The sequence below is a fragment of the Pyrus communis genome, chromosome 11 (genome assembly GCF_041283825.1).
Source record: "Pyrus communis isolate YQ-2024b chromosome 11, ASM4128382v1, whole genome shotgun sequence".
In the NCBI taxonomy this organism is placed as follows: Eukaryota; Viridiplantae; Streptophyta; class Magnoliopsida; order Rosales; family Rosaceae; genus Pyrus; species Pyrus communis.
This window is the reverse complement of record NC_142575.1, coordinates 32,128,783-32,154,973: the sequence shown is the minus strand read 5'-3', so window position 1 is coordinate 32,154,973 and position 26,191 is coordinate 32,128,783. Positions and strand designations below refer to the sequence as shown.

The following is a 26,191-nucleotide window of genomic DNA, read 5'->3' as shown; positions in this document are numbered from 1 at the left end:
GAGTTCCTACGGAATCCGAAGCCAGTGAGCTCCCAAAAGGCCTCGTGCTAGGTAGGGATTGGAATATAGATTTAAGGATCACTCCCCTGGGCGATGTGGGATGTTACAATCCACCCCCCCTTAGGGGCCCGACGTCCTCGTCGGCACACACGCGGCCAGGGTTAGGCTCTGATACCAAATTGTCACATCCCGGCCCGGGCGGGACCACTTCCCGGGCCCGACTCCACTACCGTAGCACGATATTGTCCGCTTTGGGCTTACCATTCCCTCACGGTTTTGTTTTTGGGAACTCACGAGCAACTTCCCAGTGGGTCACCCATCATGGGATTGCTCTAGCTCCCTTCTCGCTTAACTTCAGAGTTCCTACGGAACCCGAAGCCAGTGAGCTCCCAAAAGGCCTTATGCTAGGTAGGGATTGGAATATAGATTTAAGGATCACTCCCCTGGGCGATGTGGGATGTTACAGCTACCAAATGCCTTATAAATTTTCCTTAATGCTTACTGAAAATATTTCAAGATTTTTATTTTTTTATTTTTTTTTTGCATTTTTGCAAATTCGTACATAAATCACCGTTCCATGAATTTATTTTCACCCTCGCCTGAATGTGAAGTTTTGAAAATTAAGGTGAGACTTTCCATTGAGATTCTAGATGATGGAACCCCATTTGTCAATGTTTTGGTCCTCACTATAGTATTTTTCACTTACTTTTTTCAGTTTTTGCCGTAAATATTCCACTAATTATACATTTGTTGCTCAATAAATCATAAAACCGTTTTCAAACACCTTATAAAGTTTTCCTTAAAACTCGTGGAAAATATTTCACAAAAATAAAAAATTTCATTTTTGACCCAAAAAACGTGGGTGTGGCTTCTAGTCGGCTTTGCAAATTCGTATATAAATTACCGTTCAATCCATTTATTTTCACCTTTGCCTTAATGTGAAGTTTTGAAAATTAATGTGAGACTTTCCATTGAGATTCTTGAGGGTGGAACCCCATTTGACAATGTTTTGGTCCTCACTATAGTATTTTTCACTTATTTTTTTTCAGTTTTTGGCTTAAATATTCCACTAAGTATGCATTTGTTGCTTAATAAATCATAAAACTGCTTCCAAACACCTTATGAAGTTTTCCTTAATGCTCACGAAAAATATTTGGCAAAAGTAAATTTTTTTTCATTTTTGACCAAAAAAACGTGGGTTTTCACGACTTTTAGTCGGTTTTGCAAATTCGTACATAAATCACCGTTCAATCTATTTATTTTCACATTCGTCTCAATGTGAAGCTTTGAAAATTAAGGTGAGACCTTTCACTGAGATTCTTGAGGGTGGAACCCCATTGGACAATGTTTTGGTCCTCACTATTGTATTTTTCATTTATTTTTTCAGTTTTCGGCTTAAATATTCTACTAAGAATATATTTGTTGCTCAATAAATCATAAAACCACTTCCAAACACCTTACAAATTTTTCCTTAATGCTTGCGAAAAATATTACGCAAAAATAAAAATTTGCATTTTTGACCCAAAAAACGTGGGTTAAATACTCACGATTTTTAGTCGGTTTTACAAATTCGTACATAAACCATCGTTCAATCTATTTGTTTTCACCTTCGCCTCATCGTGAAATTTTGAAAATTAAGATAAGACTTTCTGTTGAGATTCTTGAGGGCGGAACCCCATTTGACAATGTTTTGGTCCTCACTATTGTATTTTTCACTTATTTTTTCAGTTTTCGGCTTAAATATTCTACTAAGTATACATTTGTTGTTCAATAAATCATAAAATCGCTTCCAAACACCTTATAAAGTTTTCCATATTGCTCACGGAAAATATTTTGCAAAAATAAAAGTTTTTATTTTTGACCAAAAAAACGAAGGTTAACACTCGTGGCTTTTAGTCAGTTTTGAAAATTCGTACATAAGTCACCGTTCAATCAATTTATTTTCACCTTCGCCTGAATGTGAAGTTTTTTAAATTAAGGTGAGACTTTCCATTGAGATTCTTGAGCATGGAACCCCATTTGACAATGTTTTGGTCCACATTATTGTATTTTTCACTTTTTTTTTCCAGTTTTCGGCTTAAATATTCTATTAAGTATACATTTGTTGCTCAATAAATCATACAACCACTTCCAAACACCTTATAAAGCTTTCCTTAATGCTCGCGGAAAATATTTTGCAAAAATAAAAATTTGCATTTTTGACCAAAAAAACGTGGGTTTTTACAAATTCGTCGCTTTTGACTCACGATTTTTAGTCGGTTTTACAAATTCGTACATGAATCATTCGTTCAGACTATTTATTTTCACCTTCGCCTCACCGTGAAATTTTGAAAATTCAGGTAAGACTTTCCGTTGAGATTCTTGAGGGTGGAACCCGTTTGACAATGTTTTGGTCCTCACAATTCTATTTTTCACTTAGTTTTTTAGTTTTCGGCTTAAATATTCTACTAAGTATACATAAGTCACCGTTCAATCAATTTATTTTCACCTTCGCCTGAATGTGAAGTTTTTTAAATTAAGGTGAGACTTTCCATTGAGATTCTTGAGGGTGGAACCCCATTTGACAATGTTTTGGTCCTCACTATAGTATTTTTCACTTACTTCTTTCAGTTTGTGTTTTAAATATTCCACTAAGTATACATTTGTTGCTCAATAAATCATAAACCCACTTCCAAACACCTTATATAGTTTTCCTTAAAACTCATGGAAAATAATTCACAAAGATAAAAAATTGCATTTTTTACCCAAAAAAATGTGGGTTAACACTCACAGTTTTTAGTCAGTGTTTACAAATTCGTACATAAATCGTCGTTCAAACTATTTCTTTTCAACTTCGCCTAACCGTGATGTTTGAAAATTATAGTAATACTTTCCGTTATATTCTTGAGGGTGCAACCCAATTTTAACAATATTTTGGGCTTTCGACTTAAATAGTCTACAAAATATACATTTGTTGCTCAAAAAATCTTAAGCCCACTTCCAGCTGACTTATAAATTTTCCTTAATGCTTCACGAAAATATAATATTTGCATAAAAAAGGGTTAACACTCACGGTTTTTTTGTCAGTTTTTACAAATTCGTACATAAATTGTCGTTCAAACTATCACCTTCGCCTCACTATGAAGTTTGAAAACTATAGTAATACTTTTTGTTATATTCTTGAGGGTGGAACCCCATTTTGACAATGTTTTGGGCCTCCCTACTACACTTTTCACTCTTTTTGTTTTTTACATTCACCTCTCCGTGATGTTTAAAAATTATAGTAATTCTTTTTGTTGTATTCTTGAGGGTGGAACCCAATTTTAACAATGTTGTAGGCCTCACAACTATATTTTTCACTTATTTTTTTAGTTTTCGACACAAATAATCTACTAAATATACAGTTGTTACTCAATAAATCGTAAATCCGCTTCCAAATACCTTATAAATTTTCCTTAATGCTCATGGAAAATGTTTCGCGAAAACAAAAAATTTGCCTTTTTGACAAAAAACATGGGTGTTACACTCATGGTTTTTTGTCAGTTTTTACAAATTCGTACATAAATCGTTGTTCAAACTATTTATTTTCACCTTCGCCTCACTGTTATGTTTGAAAAGTAATACTTCTGTTAACATTCTTGAGGGTGGAACCTTATTTTAACAATGTTTTGGGCCTCCCTACTATATTTTTCACTTGTTTTTTTACTTTTCGACTTAAATAGTCTACTAAATATACATTTGTTGCTCAATAAATCGTAAACTTGCTTCCAAATAAATAAATGAATAGAAGAGGATACGATCAGTACTTGGATACCGATTTTGTATAATAACTATCGCTAGCGTATTAGCAACAGTTAGAAGAAGAAATCGCTAGTTTCATACCGAACCCATCTTTTCAATTTTTTCTTTTTACTTTTTTAGTTTTTGTTTTTTGCTTATGTTTGTTTTAGTTTTCTTTTTACTTTTTCAGTTTCTACAACTTCGTACATCAATCATTGTTAATTTTTCACCTTCACCTCACCATGAAGTTTGAAGATTAAAGCAATACTTTTTGTTATATTCTTGAGGGTGGAACGCCATTTTAACAATGTTTTGGGCCTCCCTACTATACTTTTCACTTGTTTTTTTACTTTTCGACTTAAATAGTCTACTAAATATACATTTGTTGCTCAATAAATCGTAAACTTGCTTCCAAATAAATAAATGAAATAGAAGAGGATACGATCAGTACTTGGATACCGATTTTGTAGATAAACTATCGCTAGTTTATTAGCAACAGTTAGAAGAATAAATCGCTAGATTCATACCGAACCCCTCTTTTCAATTTTTTCTTTTTACTTTTTTAGTTTTAGTTTTTTGCTTATGTTTGTTTTAGTTTTCTTTTTACTTTTTCAGTTTCTACAACTTCGTACATCAATCATTGTTAATTTTTCACCTTCACCTCACCATGAAGTTTGAAGATTAAAGCAATACTTTTTGTTATATTCTTGAGGGTGGAACGCCATTTTAACAATGTTTTGGGCCTCCCTACTATATTTTTCACTTGTTTTTTTACTTTTCGACTTAAATAGTCTACTAAATATACATTTGTTGCTCGATAAATCGTAAACTTGCTTCCAAATAAATAAATGAAATAGAAGAGGATACGATCAGTACTTGGATACCGATTCTGTAGATAAAGTATCGCTAGTTTATTAGCAACAGTTAGAAGAATAAATCGCTAGTTTCATACCGAACTCCTCTTTTCAATTTTTTCTTTTTACTTTTTTAGTTTTTGTTTTTTGCTTATGTTTGTTTTAGTTTTCTTTTTACTTTTTCAGTTTCTACAACTTCGTACATCAATCATTGTTAATTTTTCACCTTCACCTCACCATGAAGTTTGAAGATTAAAGCAATACTTTTTGTTATATTCTTGAGGGTGGAACGCCATTTTAACAATGTTTTGGGCCTCCCTACTATATTTTTCACTTGTTTTTTTACTTTTCGACTTAAATAGTCTACTAAATATACATTTGTTGCTCAATAAATCGTAAACTTGCTTCCAAATAAATAAATGAAATAGAAGAGGATACGATCAGTACTTGGATACCGATTTTGTAGATAAACTATCGCTAGTTTATTAGCAACAGTTAGAAGAATAAATCGCTAGATTCATACCGAACCCCTCTTTTCAATTTTTTCTTTTTACTTTTTTAGTTTTAGTTTTTTGCTTATGTTTGTTTTAGTTTTCTTTTTACTTTTTCAGTTTCTACAACTTCGTACATCAATCATTGTTAATTTTTCACCTTCACCTCACCATGAAGTTTGAAGATTAAAGCAATACTTTTTGTTATATTCTTGAGGGTGGAACGCCATTTTAACAATGTTTTGGGCCTCCCTACTATATTTTTCACTTGTTTTTTTACTTTTCGACTTAAATAGTCTACTAAATATACATTTGTTGCTCAATAAATCGTAAACTTGCTTCCAAATAAATAAATGAAATAGAAGAGGATACGATCAGTACTTGGATACCGATTCTGTAGATAAACTATCGCTAGTTTATTAGCAACAGTTAGAAGAATAAATCGCTAGTTTCATACCGAACCCCTCTTTTCAATTTTTTCTTTTTACTTTTTTAGTTTTTGTTTTTTGCTTATGTTTGTTTTAGTTTTCTTTTTACTTTTTCAGTTTCTACAACTTCGTACATCAATCATTGTTAATTTTTCACCTTCACCTCACCATGAAGTTTGAAGATTAAAGCAATACTTTTTGTTATATTCTTGAGGGTGGAACGCCATTTTAACAATGTTTTGGGCCTCCCTACTATATTTTTCACTTGTTTTTTTACTTTTCGACTTAAATAGTCTACTAAATATACATTTGTTGCTCAATAAATCGTAAACTTGCTTCCAAATAAATAAATGAAATAGAAGAGGATACGATCAGTACTTGGATACCGATTCTGTAGATAAAGTATCGCTAGTTTATTAGCAACAGTTAGAAGAATAAATCGCTAGTTTCATACCGAACCCCTCTTTTCAATTTTTTCTTTTTACTTTTTTAGTTTTTGTTTTTTGCTTATGTTTGTTTTAGTTTTCTTTTTACTTTTTCAGTTTCTACAACTTCGTACATCAATCATTGTTAATTTTTCACCTTCACCTCACCATGAAGTTTGAAGATTAAAGTAATACTTTTTGTTATATTCTTGAGGGTGGAACGCCATTTTAACAATGTCTTGGGTCTCCCTACTATATTTTTCACTTGTTTTTTTACTTTTCGACTTAAATAGTCTACTAAATATACATTTGTTGCTCAATAAATCGTAAACTTGCTTCCAAATAAATAAATGAAATAGAAGAGGATACGATCAGTACTTGGATACCGATTTTGTAGATAACTATCGCTAGTTTATTAGCAACAGTTAGAAGAATAAATCGCTAGTTTCATACCGAACCCATCTTTTCAATTTTTTCTTTTTACTTTTTTAGTTTTTGTTTTTTGCTTATGTTTGTTTTAGTTTTCTTTTTACTTTTTCAGTTTCTACAACTTTGTACATCAATCATTGTTAATTTTTCACCTTCACCTCACCATGAAGTTTGAAGATTAAAGTAATACTTTTTGTTATATTCTTGAGGGTGGAACGCCATTTTAACAATGTTTTGGGCCTCCTTACTATATTTTTCACTTGTTTTTTTACTTTTCGACTTAAATAGTCTACTAAATATACATTTGTTGCTCAATAAATCGTAAACTTGCTTCCAAATAAATAAATGAAATAGAAGAGGATACGATCAGTACTTGGATACCGATTTTGTAGATAAACTATCGCTAGTTTATTAGCAACAGTTAGAAGAATAAATCGCTAGTTTCGTACCGAACCCCTCTTTTCAATTTTTTCTTTTTACTTTTTTTAGTTTTTGTTTTTTGCTTATGTTTGTTTTAGTTCTCTTACCATAACAACAAACCATCAAACTCATATTCGTCAAAATATATTTTTTCATGCAAAATCTATTATCGTACATATTTAAACACTTGTAATCAACGATTTAAAACCTAAATTTAAGGATATTTGAATTTAATAGTGGTTACTCAGATAAAGTAATGTATGAAGAAAAAAATTCAAAGGAATAAACAAAAAAGCAGAAAATAAATAAAAAAAAAGGAATTGGGAAAGATCGGTACCACGCTACCAATCCTCACCCAGTCGTATTTAAATCATCGTTCAATCTATTTATTTTCACCTTTGCCTCACTGTGAAGTTTTGAAAATTAAGGTAAGACCTTCCGTTCAGATTCTTGAGGGTAGAACCCTATTTTTGGGTCTCACTACTATATTTTTCACTTATTTTTTTAGTTTTCAGTTTAAATATTCTATTAGATATACATTTGTTGCTCAATACATCGTAAATCCACTTCCACATGCCTTACAAAGTTTTCCATTATGCTTAGGGAAAATGTTTCGCGAAAATAAAAAATTTGCATTTAGTCTGTTTTGCAAATTTGTGCATAGATCGTTATCCAATCTATTCATTTTCATCTTCGCCTCATCGTGAAGTTTTGAAAATTAAGGTTAGACATTCCATTGATATTCTTAAGGGTGGAACCCAATTTTAACAATGTTTTGGGTGACACACCCCAACCCGATGCATGCTCTGTGGATAAAAAAAGGGTTGGGCTTCTGATACGCAAAGCGATGAGAACACCTCACATGTAGAACGAGACGAACCCATGCACACAAGACGAGGTGGGTTCCATGCACGCAGAATGAGGTGAACTCTCGGGTGCTTACAAAACAAGTCGGGCTCCACACACTAAAAAATATATTTTGAAGTGACTTTCTGGCACCCCAAGCATTTCAATCATTTTGTAAATTTTTCTTTTATTTCTTTTACCACTACAACAAACTATCATATTCATGGCCTTCAAAATATACTTTTCCGTGCAAAATCCATTATAATTCGTATATAAACACTTGTGATAGTTTGTCGTAGTGGTAAGAGAAAAATTAACAAACATGATTGAAGTTCCTGGGGTGCCAGAAAGTCACATGACTTTCTGCCACCCCAAGAAGTTCAATCATTTTTGCATTATTTTCTTTAATTTCTTTTACCATTACGACAAACTATCATATTCAAGCCCTTCTAAATATATTTTTCCGTGCAAAATCTATTATAATTTGTATTTAAACACCTGTAATCAACCTTTTAAGACCTCAATTTAATAATATTTGAACTTGAATTTTCATTTTGTTAATTTTTTCTTTTACCAAAATCTAAACTACATATTAGTAGAATCCTCTTTATCAACCAAAAGAGGGTGAAATACCATTTAACAAAACAAATTTTTGCTATTTTTTGTTTAAGCCTCACCTACAGGTGATTTTAACATCTCTAATATATATATATACACACACACGCACATTTTAACATCTTTATGTTGTTCACTTATTTTTTTTCACTTTTTGGCTTAAATATTTTACTACATATCCACTTGTTACTCGATAAATCGTAAATCCGCTTCTAAATACATTATAAAGATTTCTTTAATGCTTACGGAAAATATTTGGAAAACGTGGATTAACACTAATGGTTTTCAGTTGGTTTTGCAAATTCATACATAAATCACCGTTCAATCAATTTATTTTGACATTCGCCTCACTGTGAAGTTTTGGAAATTAAGGCGAGGCTTTCCGTTGAGATGAGTCCCCATTTGACAATGTTCTGGAACTCACTACTATGTTTTTCACTTATTTTTTTAGTTCTCGGCTCAAATGTTCTACTAATATACATTTGTCGCTCAATAAGCCGTAAAACTGCTTTCAAATTCCTTAAAATGTTTAACTTAATGCTCAGGAAAAATGTTTTACGAAAAAAAAAATTTGCATTTTTGTCAAAAAGCATGATGTTAGGTAGGCCCGACACACGCAGAACGAGGTGAATATTGGCATGCAAAACAAGGCGAGATGTGCTAAAGAAAACAGAGCAGGTTTACTGGCATGCAAATCGAGGCGAGCTTTGCGCATGAGAAACAAGGAGGGATACGTCTCACAAATCTAGGCCAGTCCTCCAATGAAAAACGAGGTTAGATCTGTGCATGTCAAAACGATGCAGACTCTGTGGACAAAAAAAGGGATGGGCTTTTGACACACAAAACGATGCGGACACCTCACATGCAGAACGAGGCAAACCCATGCACACAAGACGAGGTGGGCTCTGCGCACACAGAATGAAGCGAACTCCTAGGTGCTTAGAAAATGAGTCAAGCTCCATGCACGGAAAAATATATTTTGAAGAACATGAATGTGATAATTTGTCGTAGTGGTAAGAGAACTGAAAGAAAAATTAACAAGCATCATTGAAATTCCTGGGGTGCCAGAAACTAGGCGTGACTTTCTACCACCCCAAGAATTTCAATCGTTTTTGTACATTTTTCTTATATTTCTTTTACCACTACAACAAACTATCATATTCATGCCCTTCAAAATATATTTTTCCGTGCAAAATTTATTATAATTTGTATTTGAACATTGTAATCAACCATTTAAGACCTAAATTTAACGATATTTGAACCCAATTTTTCTTTTTGTTAATTTTTTCTTTTATCAAAATCTAAACTACATATTAATAGAACTCTCATTGTGAACCAAAAGAAGGTGAAATACTATTTAACAAAACAAAATTTTGCTATTTTTATTTTAAGCCTCACCTACAAGTGATTTAACATCTATAATTTTATAAATTAAAAAATTAAAAAATAATAAAATATACATTTTAACATCTTTATGTTGTTCACTTTTGTTTTTTTACTTTTCGGCTTAAATATTCTATTAAATATACACTTATTGCTCAATAAATCTTAAATCCGCTTCCAAATACATTATATAGATTGCCTTAATGCTCACAGAAAATATTTGGACTAAATAAAAAAATTGCATTTTTACAAAAAAAACGTAGGTGTTACTCACGATTTTTAGTCGATTTTGCAAATTCGTACATAAATCACCGTTCAATCTATTTATTTTCACTTTCGCATCACTGTGAAGTTTTGAAAATTAAGTTGACGCTTTCCATTGAGATTCTAGAGTGTCGAACCCCATTTGACAATGTTATAGGACTCACTACTATGTTTTTGGCTTATCTTTTTAGTTCTCGACTCAAGTGTTCTACTAAATATACATTTTTTGTTCAATAAGTCATAAAATTGCTTTCAAATTCCTTAAAAAGTTTAACTTAATGCTTAGGAAAAATATTTTTCGAAAATAAAAAAATTGCATTTTTGTCAAAAAACATGAGTGTTAAGCAAGCTCAACGCATGCAAAACGAAGAGGACTCAGCTCAGGCAGAATGAGGCAGACCATGACACACAAAACAAGTCGGCCTCCGCTCACAGAAAATGAATCGGGCTTCGAGCAGTACTATATCTTCATGTGTAAGTGAATTATTACAAATGAACGATGAATTCGATATTTATTACTAATACTCTTATCTTATTATTATCACACGACTTGGCACCAAATTTTCGATCTCCTAAATATATATCGTTGGGTCGGAGACAAAAGGGAGGAGTTCAAACCAAGGCCGAGCCAAACAAAGTGAACAAGATATGTACTTTGACCTCACTTTTCAAGATCATCAACTCTCACAAGGTTCAATCTGTCATCAAGCTGATTGGAGAAGTCCATTTCGAAGAGTCCAACACATCTCTTTTTAAGTTTGGTCAAATATTGTTAAAATAATTATCCTACTTTTTAAGTTAAATCTTAATTTGAAGATCATCGTTCGGAGAGAAGATTCAAGACAGATGAAAAAGCTTCAACTCCCATCATTAAGATGACAAGGAAGCTAGAAAAGATCACATGTATACCACTTAACAGACCTAGAAGGGAATCTCCAAAAACACCCCATCAATGGCAAATATTTAAAGAGATATCACCCAACTCTTTGGGACATTAGGAATTGTTACATTGAATGATTTTGTGATTATCCGACCCAAACCACCCATACCAATATAGTGATGAAGTTAGGAATTATTGAGATGAGGGGCAAAATTTGAGTGGGTAAAAATTATTGCCGGTGAGGTTTCGTGTCATGAAAACATTTCATAATGTGCTCATTCATTGCATAATGAAATGTTATTAGCAAGGGTAAAATGTTGCAGGAAAAGGTATTAAGCCGTCGGAAAAACTTTTCGAGGAAAAAAGTTTGTCCTTGGTCGTCGCAAATTCTTCCATTCGAAATGCTTTTTTCTTCTTCTTCTGACTAGTCGTCCAAAAAAAACACATTTTTGACGCCAATCATCCTTCGGTTTCGTTAAATCTTCATCAAAATCGATTTTTTTTAGTCAATCTAGTGCAAATATAGTTTACAAGCTACCTCATATAAGGGTATCAAGCTCACAATGTCATCAATTTAATAAATTATGGTACAATTAGGCCGAAGATAAAAATTAATATGCTTATAATATATCTTATGATGCGTTATGAGAATTTTAAAACTTCGTGGTCCATTTTAAAAACCATTTCAAACGTGACGAGTGTAAATTATAGTTGACCTAAATTTTTAAGGTAAACTCCAAATCTATACGTCTTTCATTTTTTTTACTCATTTGAAAAGATCAAAATGAACACTACTTTGAAAACGATCAAAATGAACACTACCAATTATCTAATATTTACATATAAATACGAGATTGAATTATGTGCTAACTATTAATCTACATTAGGTGATTGTAGACTAAAATTTATATTCATATATACAAAATTAAATACATTGCCAATATATAATTTAACAAGTCAGAACTAGAGGGTATATTTGTGAATTGTGAGTTTTTTGGGGCATACTTTGCTGCTCTCTTAAAAAGGACAGGGTATGAGTGTGAAGAGGAAACAGGAGGACCAGTGGTCCCCACTACAATCATATTATTATTTTTTTTAACTCAATCGATCGAAACTGCATCGTTCCGTCTTAAGAATTTTCAGAAAAAAACTTATAACCCTACGCTGCTTTTCCGATGGGACCAGAGAGGTGGAACCATTGCTCCTATGTAGCTTTGCCCATGCCAATATGTATACAAGAGTTTCTACTCTATAGTTAACCTACAGACTATGGACACAACGCTCTACATCAGTCTACGTGCATTTGCATTCACATTTAAATTTGAAGGGGATGAGTGAGAGTTGGGGGAGGAGGAAGCAGGCGGTTATACGTTTTCAGAGCATGTCGATAAATTGGCCTTCAATGGTAAAATGGTGCAAATCATGCCTCGTAGTTTTTCATACTACTTTTTTACTTGTATCTTTAAAATGTACTCATTCATCTAACGTGCCTTATAGTCATAATTTTTGCTCAGATGGTTGATAAACTAGTTGAAAATTTTCTATTTTCATTAGTTCATAAAAAAAAAAAAATATCGGATTTTTAACAAGTGATCCATAACGATGTGACTCGTTAACGGATCAACTCAAAACTTGTTATTTTTGTGTCGTTTGGTGTCGGGTTAATAAGTCAAGAAATTATCAGGCATACTTCTAATATAACACGACCCTGCATCCTTTCTATCGTACCTTTACAAACAATCCCAATATCACACTTTCATATGCCGATCGACACAAATAAGCAAACATTAGAAAATTGTAATACGTCTTTCATTTATCGACTAGCATTTACAGGCAAAAAAGGACCCACAACAAAGAGAAAAGGCTAAGTTAGATAACTGCATATGAACTGGGAACGACATTCCTAACAGAGGAGTTAAATATAAATCGAATAAAAGGCGAATATAGAAGGAAAAAAAAAAACCTATAAATGGGGGCGTGACCTTCGACAGGATTTCCATGGATATCTTGCCACGCCTTATAAGCTCGATAAAGAAGAATCAACAAAACCAAATTCTATACACCGAAAAAAATACCTATTCTACATAAAATAGCTGAGAGACGTCTTCTTTCTTGATCCGCCTTCGCCATACAGGTCATTCCATTGGAGGAGCTCACTCATATTTGTCGACTCCGATGACACACTTGCACACACCTGCATTGAATTCAATATTAGACAGCCAATGATCCCGAACACAACTGAACACTTCCGACCACCGTAGAATACTACAAGAAGCCAAAACCCCGTATTGTATTATTAGGTCACAACGTACCTGCTCATGCGCATGTTTGAAGTCCTCCATCTTCAAGGGACGAATGTCGGTACTGCAGTATAACTCCGGTACAGGTCTGTTCTCCGCCAAAGCTAAAATTCTCTCCTGCGATACGTGGAGAAAGAACTACTTAGTTGCAGTAACCAACCACACCAATTCAAGTTCATAAATCAACAAGGGCTTTGTATTTTTGTTATACTGTACAGAAAACCAACCTTTTTCTCTTTCTCTAAAATTTCCCTAATGGGGAGGTGAGCTGCAGCAACACAGAGATTCTGCAACCACAACAAAAATCAGGACAGTCCATTACATACGAGAAAATAAAACTACATAGAATATAACCGACAAAAATAAAACTACGTATGTGAAAAGCTTAGATGGGTTTTATAAAAATTAGTAGGCAACCTTTAAGTCACTTCCCGAATACCCATCTGTCATATTTGCAACTGCTTCCAAATCAACGTCAGGTTCCAAATCTTCTTTGGCCAATACAACTCTCAGTATTTTTTCTCTGTTCTGGGCATCTGGCAAGTTCACCATCAATCTGCACATATAATCAATTTTGTACGCAGGAAGTCAATATACTTGCGTTGACATATAACAGATGCAGTAGCAGCAGAACAGGCAAACATGCGATTTTACCTCCTCGGAAGCCTCCTAATAACAGCCTCATCAAGGTCAAAAGGCCTATTAGTAGCAGCAAGTACCAATACACGTTCTTTATCCTTTGTACGCAGACCATCCCAGTTAACCATGAACTCATTTTTCATTTTACGCATAGCCTCATGTTCCCCAGGATTTTCACGTCTGCCTAACATGCTGTCAACCTATGATGGTAGCCATAAAAAAATCAAATTGGAAGGGAATAAAATTGAGTAAAACAAGACGAACAAAAGGATTCTATAAACACTCATAAACTGACATGGTATCTTGCATGGCCGTACCATCCACTAGTGACCTACACTGCTGTAGCCTAATAACCGAGGCAAACTAGCCCACCATGTCAGCTTATAAAACAGTTCCAGAAAACTCTTTGTATGACTCACATTTTCCAGACGAGAAAACTAAAGAAAAAGGTTCCCTGGACAGCGCAAATATATAGAATATAATGAACCAACCTCATCAACAAAAACAACACTAGGGGCAATTTTACTAGCTAAGGAGAACACCGCTTTAACGTACTTCTCTCCTTCCCCAAACCACTGCAACAAAAGTTGAAGGGGTCATGTGGATTCAATAGTTGTCACAAAATGTTTATCCAAGTTCCAACAACCACGATAAAATGCAAAAATACCTTTGAAGTAATACTTGACATTGATATGTTAATAAAGTTTGCACCAGCTTCAGTTGCAACAGCCTTTGCAAGCATAGTCTTTCCAGTACCCGGAGGACCAAATAGCAAGATTCCTTTACAAGGCTGTAGAATAAGTAACAATAATCAGATAAGAAACATGAAAGAAAAGAAGCACCAACATAGAACTGTTTCACTTTCCAAAGGGGAAAAATGAAAAGTGTGCCATGTTTCTACCTTAGTCAACTGTCCCTTGCTAAATAATTCAGGCCTCTGAAGAGGAAGCATCACCAACTCCTTTAGGGTGTCCTTCACATTTTCCAAGGCCCCGATGTCATCAAAAGTAACCCCAATATCGCTCGGTGGAATAACATCAGCAAGAAGTTTTTTCTCAAATTCATTTCCAGTAACCACATCCTGAAATATCATGGAGTTAAATCCAACACAATATACACTTACTTTCCTGATTATAGAAAATCTAATTTACATTTCATCTTCAGAAAGCTGGAAGCAAGGCATTTGTGGTACTTCCCCAGAATATCAACTTACCTTAAGTGATTTCTTTATGCTCTTGTTTTCGTTTTGAATGCCTTGTAGAATGTTTAGTCCATCCCTAAGACTGTAGCATAGAACCATAAAAAATATGATATGAAAGCAGAATAGACGGTATATTTAAACTACACTGTCCTAAGAAATTGTACAACCTTTCAGTAGAAATAACAAGTTTGTCATCTTTAACTAAAGCGCCAGAACAATGCATAAGATGGTGACTAACAGCCCAGCCTACTACTTTATCAACACCTGTTGTAGAAAAGATTATACAATGAATCGCATAAGTGAATATTAAAGTCAATATTCCCCGCAAAATGTTCTGCACTACAAAATTTGAGTTCAAGAAAACGCACTTTCAGTTGTAAGCGCTAGATCTTTAATGCACAGACTTTCAAGGTCAGGGCAATCCACAGAAACTCGGTTAAGAACCTGAAAGCATCAGCCTTATGAAAATATACAGGAATAGCATTGAAAGCACTAAACACACTACATTAGCCACTAAACTGCTAACTAAAAATATGTCAACAGAGAAATGAATCACGGTTAGCATTAGCAAGCACTTGTGCACAATCTTCACATCCTTGTGTTTCAATAAGTGCGCAAGAAGGTGTAAGAACAGTATACATGAGAGACGTATTTAAGGGAAAGAACAATAGGAACAAAAAGAAGATGTGATCACATGTACTTACTGAGCGAATGGTAGCAATATTAGACTGCGATTTCAAAGTTTCAACATCACGTTCCAACTGCTGCTTCCAGTCCGAAAGTAAAGCCTCATCCTGGCAGGATAGCCGACAAATATTACCTCATGCAAGCAATAACAAGTAGCACAATGACCATATAAGAAAAAAGGCTGACTACCTGGGGCAGCTGTATGGTCACTTTGTTGGGGAAAATCCGAGAGAGTTGAAGTTGCTTCATAGTTTTAGGAGTTTCTTTGCTCCTATCATGCAGTCTACCACCAAGGTTATCCTAAACACCACCAATAAATGTGTCATCTTGGTTTTTCAGAAGAAAAGTATCATCGTCTATGAAAAAGAGGGCAAAGTATTGTTGAATTTTATATTTCAATGTGAACAAAGCCCCCTCATCAGACTGTTTCAATTGACCTTGAGGATTTGTGTACATTTGCAAGAGAAAGAGAGAGAGAGAGTTGAATGTAAATCAAACAGAAAGTGAATTAAAAATTAAATTAATCAGATAAGAATTTAGTTAGAGTAAAAACTCAAGAGATGCTCTCACTCATCAAAGGCAAAGAAAGTAATGCACTTTGCACAGTTGTCAAGGTCTACAAATCTAAATCAGAATAAGCATGATTACAGATGCTGATATGAGTGGTTAAAACTTGTATTAGCATTACATGCCACCAAGAAAAATAAAATGGAAAAGATAATGGAAATTCACATACCGGAAAAGCAAGATCAAGCAAAGCTGTTTGGTTTAAGCCGAACTTTGTAAACAAAAGGCTACCAGGATGGGACTGCAAAACATAAAAACAGTGTGTTAATGTCAAACTACAACACTGAGTTCAAAATCAGCTAACTGATAAAATCCTCAGCCTCTTACCTTCTCCTTGCGATTGTCCAACTGGGTATGAGAGCCGATCACAACAACATCTTCTGGCAAGTTTGAAAGCTTACTCTTCAAGACACTATATGCATCTGGGTTACCTGCCATAACCTTTTCTATATCTTTCAAAAACATTATCAAAGGAAGACTTTTACTCTCATTGGTTGCCACCTGCACAACATTGGTGCAGATATTAATACCAAATTAACAGCAACTATATTGGTACAGTAAAGGGAGCTCTTGTTAGTGTAAAGGAGATGAGTACCTCAAGAAGTTCACCGATTGCAAGCTTGTCAATATCATCACATCCAGAAACATCCAAGGGAAGTAAATGACCAGCTGCATAGTAAAAATTAATTATTAACAAGAATACAAAAAGTAAAATAAAGCAAAATCATGCACTAATGGGGAAGAAAACATGATTTCAGAAATTACCAGAACAAAAGAAGCCGTGATCTTCTTCACAAAGACCACCAAGATCATTGCCATCTGGTATTGATTTATCAAATCTAACACCAATTTTTGAGGCCCCATTTTCTTCAAAAGCAAGAACAACTTTGCCTCGACAACCATATGATGGTCCCCTGCAAAATTTAGAACCAAAATCACTTTTTGATCAATGGTCCATGAGATTCATATAGCATGATTATGGTAACTGTTGTTTTCCCATGCACAATTTTTTCCTCTTCCCTTTCAAACTCACATAAAAAGTTTATATAGTGGCAATCATATTAAAGGAATTTGTAAAAATTTCCAAATAAAAGAAAGAAACCATTCATCCAACAAATTTAAATTCTGAAGTGCAAGGAGTTCTGTGCAAGATGCGCTTTTATAAATACAAGTAAACAAACTGTTAAAGGACTATTGGAACAAGGACTGCTATGAAAACTTGCCACAAACTGGCATGGGAGCTGACTCAATTTCATATGTACCAACTTATCACACATCCAGTGCCTTTGGCAGCTCGTAATTACTTGCCAAGGAAGAATATTTTTAACTGTTTGGTCCACCAGCATCGTTTCTATCAACTTACATAATAAGTAATAAATCCTGAAGTTACATAATAAGTAAAGATGAAATAACAGGAAGAGAAAAGATGGAAGTTACAAAGAGATGCCATGTCAAACATTGAGGCACCAAACCGTCTGCTTAATTCAGATAATGGCATGTACAAATGCCACTTACGAATATCAAATTTACTCAGAAATGTACATGTTATACCATCATACAAATCGAATACCTTAGAAGAGGACAACTCTGCAGCGGTTGAGGACCAGAAGATATGGCACCCACAAATTTGACCCTGTCACCTGCATAGATGGATAAGCGTTAGCACCTCAAAGACAGATAGTGTTAAGTTACAATTCTAGATTAATAAACCAATAAGAAATCCACTGTATGTTCGACATTCTAAGAAACAATATCATGCCTTGTTTAAAAGTATTGACTCTGGATGATGCAGTAGAAGTCTCCTGCTTTGGCAGTGCCTGAGAACTCACAGTGGATCCGCCAGTAATTTCAGCCTCAACACTAGAGGTCGGTTTCTTGTGCTTGAATCCAGCAGCATGAGCTGCTCGTTTCGCAAATGTGGAAACTCTTTCAAGCCTTGGTACTTCTTTAACAGAATCAGAATCCTTGGGCGGTGGTGCCTCAACCTATTAAGAAGTATATTTCAAGAAATATTTAAAAGAAAAATCCACAATTCTAAACTTGAATTCCTGAAATGACGAAGAAAACTGCTAGAAAAAGTAGATCAACAACAACAGAAGGAGAAGATATGCTTGTAAGCAAAGAAGATTCTAGTTAAAAAAGGGACATGAAGGAACATACACCAGGCAGGAGAAGAGAATCTACAATTAGTAATCTAGCACCAAAATGTTTCGCAAGTGCCTTTGCCAAGGTTTCCTGATATATCTCAGAACCTACAAAAGAATTATTAAAATAAAAACATAATGAATTAACTAAGAAAGAAAAAGAAAATATAAAATTTCAGAATTTACAAGCATCATCAACCACAGAATTACAAGCATCATAAACCACAAAATTACAAGCCTATGTGTAGAAATTAAAATGGCAGAAGTACCTGCTGGACCAGATAATAATATGCGCGGGCTCCCGGTAGGTAGTGATGAAAAATATTTTCCAAACTTGCTACACCTCAAATTCGGGTGGGTGGATGCAATCAAAACCTTCTTTGTTGTTTCACTGTAAAAATGCAAAATGAGGAAAGGTCTGAGCGCAGAATTTACCAATAAGAGTCCAACTACATATGGACAAATCACAATAAGGGAAGCTAGTTCAGTATCATATGATGATCTAATCCACAATAATAAAAAAAAGGCAAATTGCTGCACCTTAGGTAATATGGAAAACTTTCGAATGAGACATCAATATCATCAGGACGTAGAATTCCTTGTTGCAGTTTTTCTTTAAATGCTTGTCGCCTAGTTGATATCAACATTGGAGGATCAAAATTGTGAAGAAGTTCTCTTATTTCCCTTTGCTCATCAAGTATCTTAGAAATGCTGCCAGTTAAGTCAAAATTGGCACTAGAAGAACCGGTAAACATTCGGAAGAGTGGTCTTAGTTGATAAGTTGCCCCAGAGGCCTTCTGGGTTTCAGTATCCATATCCAATGCAACACTATCAAGATTGGGGTTTTCATTCGCAGTGTCAGGGTACTGAACAATATTTTTATCACCTGAAACTTGATCATTAATATTAGTAGTCTCCTTCATCTCAATGTCTGGAGTACGATCATCTGAATCTCGACAGGCAGAAGGAAGAGAAGGCATCTCTGCATCTTGTTGCAGATCGTCGCCAGCTTTAGCAGGTTCTGAAAGTAGTGACAAGTCATTTGGCACATTTGACATCGACGCTAATATTGAAGCCCCATCAACAGCAGAGGGGTCCCCTGATCTTGCCTCCATATGCATCCCATTAACTGGAGCATTCTGGGTTTCTAAAATGCTAATTGAAGGTATGCCCTGAGTAGCTATACTATGGTCATTGGTCAGCTGCTGGAAAATCTGATTCAAGGCTAAGGAATCAATTGAACAATACAACAAGACACTGCATTAGGTTAAGGGAAGGGTGGAACCCTAAAAGACAACATTACATGTCATAATTACTATACTTTAGATGATACTGCAGCGAAAAGGATACATATGCATGTTTTCCAGACGAGCCGAATACAACCTCATCGCCTCCATTAAGAATCACCTTCGTGTCCTTTTGATAAGTCTTCTCATTCACCTGAACATCACCCCTACCGCATATAATCTCTAGTTCTGCAGCGGACGAACCGTCACGCTATTCAAAAACAAATTATTTGAAAAGAAATAATATCAGTCAAGCAGTTTTTTTTCACAAACCTGGGGTTCAAAAAATATAACCAGTCAAGATTTATGTAGAAGCTATATTAATGACAATACCTTAACATGTTTCAGTTTACACAAAGTAGTACTAATGGATGGGTCCTTAAGACATAAATGGCACTCGCAACTTTGACCGACAGTGAAAACAGTCTCACAAATGAACTGGTGCGGATTCTGGAAAAGGCATTAGAAACAAACATATAATTAGATCAAAATTACAATAGGACATCTTGACCGAGTAAGAATCATTCCTCACTATAAACAAAAGAAAGATATCAGCAACCTGTTACTTTATAACATTCAAAGCACACAATGAGCCACCGAAAACACAAAAGAAACACTTCTTTGGCACCACGCTATTATATATGATATTTTTCTAATAGTCAAAAGGTATAGATATAGAGATGAAAGATATGGGAGCAATGAGGGATGACTAAGGGTGGTAGAAAGGAGGTGGAGAACATGTATATTGAATGGTGCATTCTCTTTCAATTTTCCTTCTCCCTCACAACATCCCCATTCACCCTTCTCCCTCTTTCCTCCCATGCATTGTTCCTTTACCAGTAACAAGGTAAAAAGGTACTGAAAAACCAAAAAGACAAAGATCATCAGACATTCCCTCAATATTCCAATATAATCATTAGCTATTTGTATTGAATGCACTTCAACAACAATGCTATTGAGATCCTCACAACTAGACAATTACCTATGAGGAACCACTGAACAGTGCTATGGTCCACCTTAAAGGCATGAAAAGGTGATGTATGATATTGAAGAAGGGAGACTGGTACTTTATATTCTTTCCTAGTTCCTACTTCATATGGAACGTAGAAATACTAAATTGCCTTCGTCTTCGTGTACAAAAGTACAAAAGAGAAATATCCAAGCACAAATATGAAGTAGGGAAGAATAAGAGAGAAATCTTGAACCATCCATATCTACCCTAACAGCTGAAATGACAACTGAATTTCTATCGTGAAGACTGATGGACACAAAATGACTGCTAGTACGTGTTGACGGAAGCATAGTACTCAAAGAATTCCAAATTCTTGGTTGTCAGACAATTACAAGCCACTCTAAATCCTCACAAGTAGACAATTACCTATAAGTAACCACTGAAGAGTACTATGGTCCACCTTGAAGGCATGAAAAGGCGATGTCTGATATTGAAGAGGGAGACTGGTACTTCATATTCTTGCCCACTTCATATTGAACGTAGGTATACTAAACTGCCTTCGTGTACAAAAGTAAACAAGAGATATATCTAAGCTCAAATATGAAGTAGGGAAGAATATGAGAGAGATCGTGAACCATTCGTATCTACCCTAACAGCTGATATGACAACCAGATTTCTATTGTAAAGACTGATGCACGCAATATGACTGCTTATATGTGTTGACGGAGGCATAGTACTCAAAGAATTACAAATTCTTGGTCGTCAAACAATTACAAGCCGCTCTAAATCCTCACGAGTAGACAATTACCTATAAGGAACCACTGAAGAGTACTCTGGTCCACCTTGAAGGCATGAAAAGGCGATGTATGATATTGAAAAAAGGGAGACTGGTTCTTCATATTCTTTCCTACTTCATATTAAACGTAGGAATACCAAACTGCCTTCGTCTTCATGTACAAAAGTATACAAGAGAATATCTAAGCTTAAATATGTAGTAGGGAAGAATAATAGAGAAATCTTGAACCATCCATATCTACCCTAACAGCTAATATGACAACCGGATTACTTTGTGAAGACTGATGGACGCAATATGACTGCTTGAATATGTTGACGAAGGCATATATAGTACTCAAAGAATTACAAATTCTTGGTCGTCATACAATTACAAGCCACTCTAAATCCTCACAAGTAAGACAATTACCTAATAAATAACCACTAGAGAGTACTATGGTCCACCTTGAAGGCATGAAAAGGCGATGTACAATATTGAAGAAAGGAGACTGGTACTTCATATTCTTTCCTACTTCATATTAGACATAGGAATACTAAACTGCCTTCGTCTACGTGTACAAAAGTATAAAAGAGAAATATCTACGCTCAAATATGATTTAAGGAAGAATAAGAGAGAAATCTTGAACCATCCATATCTACCCTAACAGCTGATACCACAACCAAATTTCTGTTGTGAAGACTGATGTACGCAACATGACTGCTTGTATGTGTTGACAAGAGGCATAGTACTCAAAGAATTACAAATTCTTGGTCGTCATCAATTACAAGCCACTCTAAACACTGTTTTGGCCCTCTCCTAGGATAATTTAATCCATCATTTCATCACTCTTGAGAAAAATTTGCCCACTCACCCAATTACTCTGCATCACATTGTACTGCATTTAACAAAACCTAACACTAGCAAAGAATCGACAGACCTGTCCAACTAATTGAAAGGAATACGCCAAATAAGATATCTTTATTGATTGCTATCATTACCTAGATATATGAATGTGATAAAGTCATCTCTTTTAGCCAAACAAAAAGCATCAGGCAAAACGTAATCAAATTTTATATCTTCTACGACTTGTATATTTAAAATAACCAACAAATTTTGTTTCGCGGATCTTTCCTAAGAAAACAATGATAACAAATGGCATTGAGGAGAAAAAATAAGCAACAAAATACACCTTTGAGAACTGCGAAATAAGCATTCCCCAAGCAGATTTCGAATTCAATTTTGCATTCTTCTTCGGAAGCTTCTTGGCCCGCTTCAAACCGGCACGGACTGCAGTTTCCCCTAAGAAACCCCAACAACCGAAATTCAAAATCAAACCAAAACCCTACCACAAACAAAAATTCAAACCCTAAATCCACGTATCCATGCAATGAAAACACATATACAATTACAAAAAAAAAAAAAAAAAAAGGACATGCAAAGAGGGAGAGAGCAAAGATTGTACCCAAAGGCTGCGGTGAAACCAAGGCCTCGCCTTCCGCAACATCATCGGGGGATCTTTCCAGAGCAGTGGCATCAGGGCCGTTAATTGCCTTCAACGAATCGATAGTCGGCGGATCAGAGGATCGGAGCTCAAGTTCCGGAGGTTGAGACCCAGATTCCTTAATCGGACCCAAAAGCTCCGCTGGCGGCCCGCTCCTAACTCCGTTGTTCGACGATGAAGCATCAGACGCCTAGGGTTTCAACATTAACCGATCAATCAAGCAATTGGGAAATTCCCAAAAGAACAAGAAAAATCAAATCTTTCAACCCAAAATCGCACATGCAACATAAAATTCAAATACCCCCAGAAAACCCTTTTCTGCAAAAACGAAATGAATTGGAAAAGACCGAACCTTTGAGCGCTTGGGGTTGGGAGGGGGGGAGGCGGATAAGGCGCGTTTGGAAGAGGAGCTGCGCCTGGTTTCAACCATGGTGAAGTTGGCGCTTTTCGTTAGAGCTGCAGTTGGGTCTTCGCCTCTGATCCAAACAAGGTAGAGAAAAGAAGAAGAATGATTGATTGAAGGAGATTATTGTTATCAGAAATAAAAATTGAGCTTTTGTATTTGTTTACTTTCCAATTCTCTCTCCCTGGTTTTATATGGTTTTAGAAAGAGAGTAGAGAGAGAAAGGAGGACAAATGGGAGAAAATACTGAAGCGGTGGAGGAAGTAGGAAGAGCCCTTGTGTGTTTGGTTCTGGTTGAATACTGTTTGGAATTTTATTTGTATTTGGAATGCTTAACTTAACTAGCTAAAGAGAGAGCTTAACTTAACTAGTTAGAGAGAGAGAGAGAGAGAGGCCAAGAGAGTTTCTGACTCTGGATTTCGAAACGTTTCGTAGTATACATTCAAGATATATATCGGCTTTTTGGAGTTGGAGATTTGCATTTGAAATTTGAGGATTATGTATTAATGAAATTTCCATAACAATTTGCATGAGAATCTCTCTACTCGTATAATGACACATAATGTATGTACCATGTTTCAAACACACTAAAATATTTTGTGTTTTGTTGATGCCAAATTGAACTAGTTTTGTACTTGCCAAGTTGTAGTTTAGGTCGACAAGATCGCATGCAGTTCAACACATGCTGGTTTGGTATTGCTGTACTTTGAAAAAAATTGTTTCTGCTGTGATATGAGAATAAGCTCATTTTTTGTTGCTTCACGTTTTCAGCTTTTTCACCCAAAATTGTGAAAATAAATTGTTTTTAAGTGTTTACCAAATATCTTTTTAAATTCAGCTTTTTTTTTTATACCTACTTTCTATAAAAGCACATCAATACCAAACCAGTCTCAAAACCTGTAAAATTCCTACCATAAAAAATCCCTAAAGTGATAAGTTATGTGCATGCAACTGGCTCCACCACGTACAATCCAATATGCCAAACCAATCACCAACCTATTGAAATGATCGACCAACTTCATGAATTTTCCACAGATCAACGACGTTTGCACATGATTCGGAGAACCTTCCCATTTAATTTTTTAGTGTTTGTTTTATTTGGTTTGGCTAGTGGGTTTTAGAGGGACGAGGGTGTTCTATGAGGATGCATGCAACTTGGCTTTTCTTTTCATACCAACTGCATGCAACTAGTGCAAAAGGTCATATGATTTCATGAATCTCTATTAAAATATATGTGCACTTTGCAACTTGGATTTGGTACATTTCTAAGTTCTTGTCTCCTCGTATGTTAGGCTACTTGTTCATGAGCATAGCAGTCGCTCAAGATTTGTTGATTCCAGTTTCCATGTTGTAGCACATTTTAAATAGCAATCCACATTTGATATAGTTATTATTCTATGAATTATATATTTATGAGTATGAAAGGTTTTTCAGTGTGCCCAAAACACAGGGCCAAATAGTACATATCATTACACAATTAGAGTGTTCCTCTATTATAGAATGACGTATAGTGTTCCACTCTATATTCTGGGCACACTAAAAGTCTCTTAGTGAGTCGTCGATCCGTTGAGTCCCCAACAATTGAAAACGTTATGGATTAGGGAAAGGATTAGGTTAATTGAATATGTGGTTGGTAATACTTCTTAGGGGAATGTTTGAAAAAGACCAACGACTAGGACCTTAGAAAGTGGGCAAGGAATCACGCAGATTTGATCATGGACATAGGTTTTTGTTTCTGGTGATTAGCTTTAATCATTGGCAAAAGCCAATCTCATGTGCCTCACCAAATATCTAATTGCTATTTGCTTCCACATCGAATCGTACTCTCCATTTTCAAGCTTTTTCTAGCATCGGAGAGAATCGAACTATGTTGTGAAGTGAGATGAAGACTCCCTTGACAGTCATTTTGCAAAAGAGTAAATAGGAAAAAGGATTAATGAAAACAAAATACGACTGAACAAAGTGAGAGTGAGATTAAGTCGAATCTTACTCTTCGTTATCGTATGTTCCTTGTTTTTCTCATATACTTCCCCTCCATCTCTAACACAAGAATAAAATCCAAAAATTATAAACCAAATGTTTATGAAATGGACCTAATGAGTTAGCTTGTATTAAGTTACATACGATGTGCAATTGGAGTAAGTGTAGCTCAAACAACAAATAAGTCATAATTGTGTTTGTGCGAGCTTGCTTTCTGAATCAGAGCTTAAGGATTTAGTGGTTCTGAATCGTTCTTTGGTTATTACAAGTTTTTCTGTAATCCTTTCTTGCATCTTTTTTCTGGTTCGATTTGTGGAATTTTTCAGGTCGACGGGCCGAGGGCCCACTCTAACAACACCAATATTATTCCCACTTTACCACCTACCTAATCCTCAGGTGTGAGGTTTTATCACAAAAGGTCTTGGTGTTAGTTAGAATGGTGTAATTCTATTTAAAGTACTCTTCTCTTCTCCCTCTGTTCGATGTGGGACAAATGAGGGTTCCAACTAGGGCTGGAAAAAATTCCCGAAAATCCCAAACCAAACCGAAAAAATCCCAAACCCAAACCGAAAAATCCCAAACCGAAACTATCCCAAATTTTGGTAATCCCATACCGAAAAATACCGAAATATTCGGTATGGAATTGGTTCCCAGATTTCTTTTCTTCGGTATTCCCGAAGTCCCGAAATCTTTTCTTGTTTTTGGTTCCTACTTTCCAAACAATGAAAAAATAAAACAAAAAGCAGAGCCTTTCGGTTCCACTAGCAAAGGAACAAAAATAAAATAATATGAACAAGGCATGTGATGGTGATGCCTTGTCGGTTTGGGATAAAAGCACAAAGCTTTTTGGGAAACTAAAAGCACAAAGCTTTTGTTTTGGTTTTGAATCTTGATTCTTGAGGCAGATGAGAGAAGCAGTCTTCGTGTTGGGAAGCAGAGATAGGAAGAAGCTCTCTCGTCTCTGT

General features: G+C 35.2%; 1 protein-coding gene across 5 annotated transcripts in view; it reads right to left on the bottom strand.

Annotated features, from left to right (window-relative positions):
* The window catches only part of LOC137741987 (uncharacterized), a 42,039-nt gene extending 18,372 nt beyond the window's left edge, over positions 1-23,667 (bottom strand). The window contains exons 1-27 of one of the 5 annotated variants that reach the window (XR_015953305.1): positions 23,196-23,660; positions 22,805-23,033; positions 22,532-22,641; positions 19,952-20,068; positions 19,683-19,829; positions 18,873-19,546; positions 18,602-18,723; positions 18,349-18,440; positions 17,948-18,173; positions 17,759-17,828; positions 16,954-17,102; positions 16,784-16,857; positions 16,516-16,689; positions 16,358-16,429; positions 15,811-15,921; positions 15,639-15,728; positions 15,303-15,378; positions 15,102-15,198; positions 14,947-15,016; positions 14,635-14,814; positions 14,401-14,523; positions 14,225-14,308; positions 13,749-13,933; positions 13,512-13,650; positions 13,322-13,381; positions 13,107-13,211; positions 12,777-12,988 (exon numbers count right to left, since the gene is read on the bottom strand). Coding sequence is in view for 3 of the 5 variants with exons in the window: in XM_068481705.2 (XP_068337806.2) it covers positions 12,875-12,988; positions 13,107-13,211; positions 13,322-13,381; positions 13,512-13,650; positions 13,749-13,933; positions 14,225-14,308; positions 14,401-14,523; positions 14,635-14,814; positions 14,947-15,016; positions 15,102-15,198; positions 15,303-15,378; positions 15,639-15,728; positions 15,811-15,921; positions 16,358-16,429; positions 16,516-16,689; positions 16,784-16,857; positions 16,954-17,102; positions 17,759-17,828; positions 17,948-18,173; positions 18,349-18,440; positions 18,602-18,723; positions 18,873-19,546; positions 19,683-19,829; positions 19,952-20,068; positions 22,532-22,641; positions 22,805-23,033; positions 23,196-23,273 (3,768 nt within the window). In the remaining 2 variants the exon portion in view is untranslated. Of the gene's footprint in view, positions 1-12,581; positions 12,989-13,106; positions 13,212-13,321; positions 13,382-13,511; positions 13,651-13,748; positions 13,934-14,028; positions 14,309-14,400; positions 14,524-14,634; positions 14,815-14,946; positions 15,017-15,101; positions 15,199-15,302; positions 15,379-15,638; positions 15,729-15,810; positions 15,922-16,357; positions 16,430-16,515; positions 16,690-16,783; positions 16,858-16,953; positions 17,103-17,758; positions 17,829-17,947; positions 18,174-18,348; positions 18,441-18,601; positions 18,724-18,872; positions 19,547-19,682; positions 19,830-19,951; positions 20,069-22,531; positions 22,685-22,804; positions 23,034-23,195 lie in introns of those variants that run through there. The other 4 variants (XR_015953306.1, XM_068481705.2, XM_068481707.2 and 1 more) reach the window with 4 other exon arrangements.
* Positions 23,668-26,191: the final 2,524 nt, after the last annotated feature.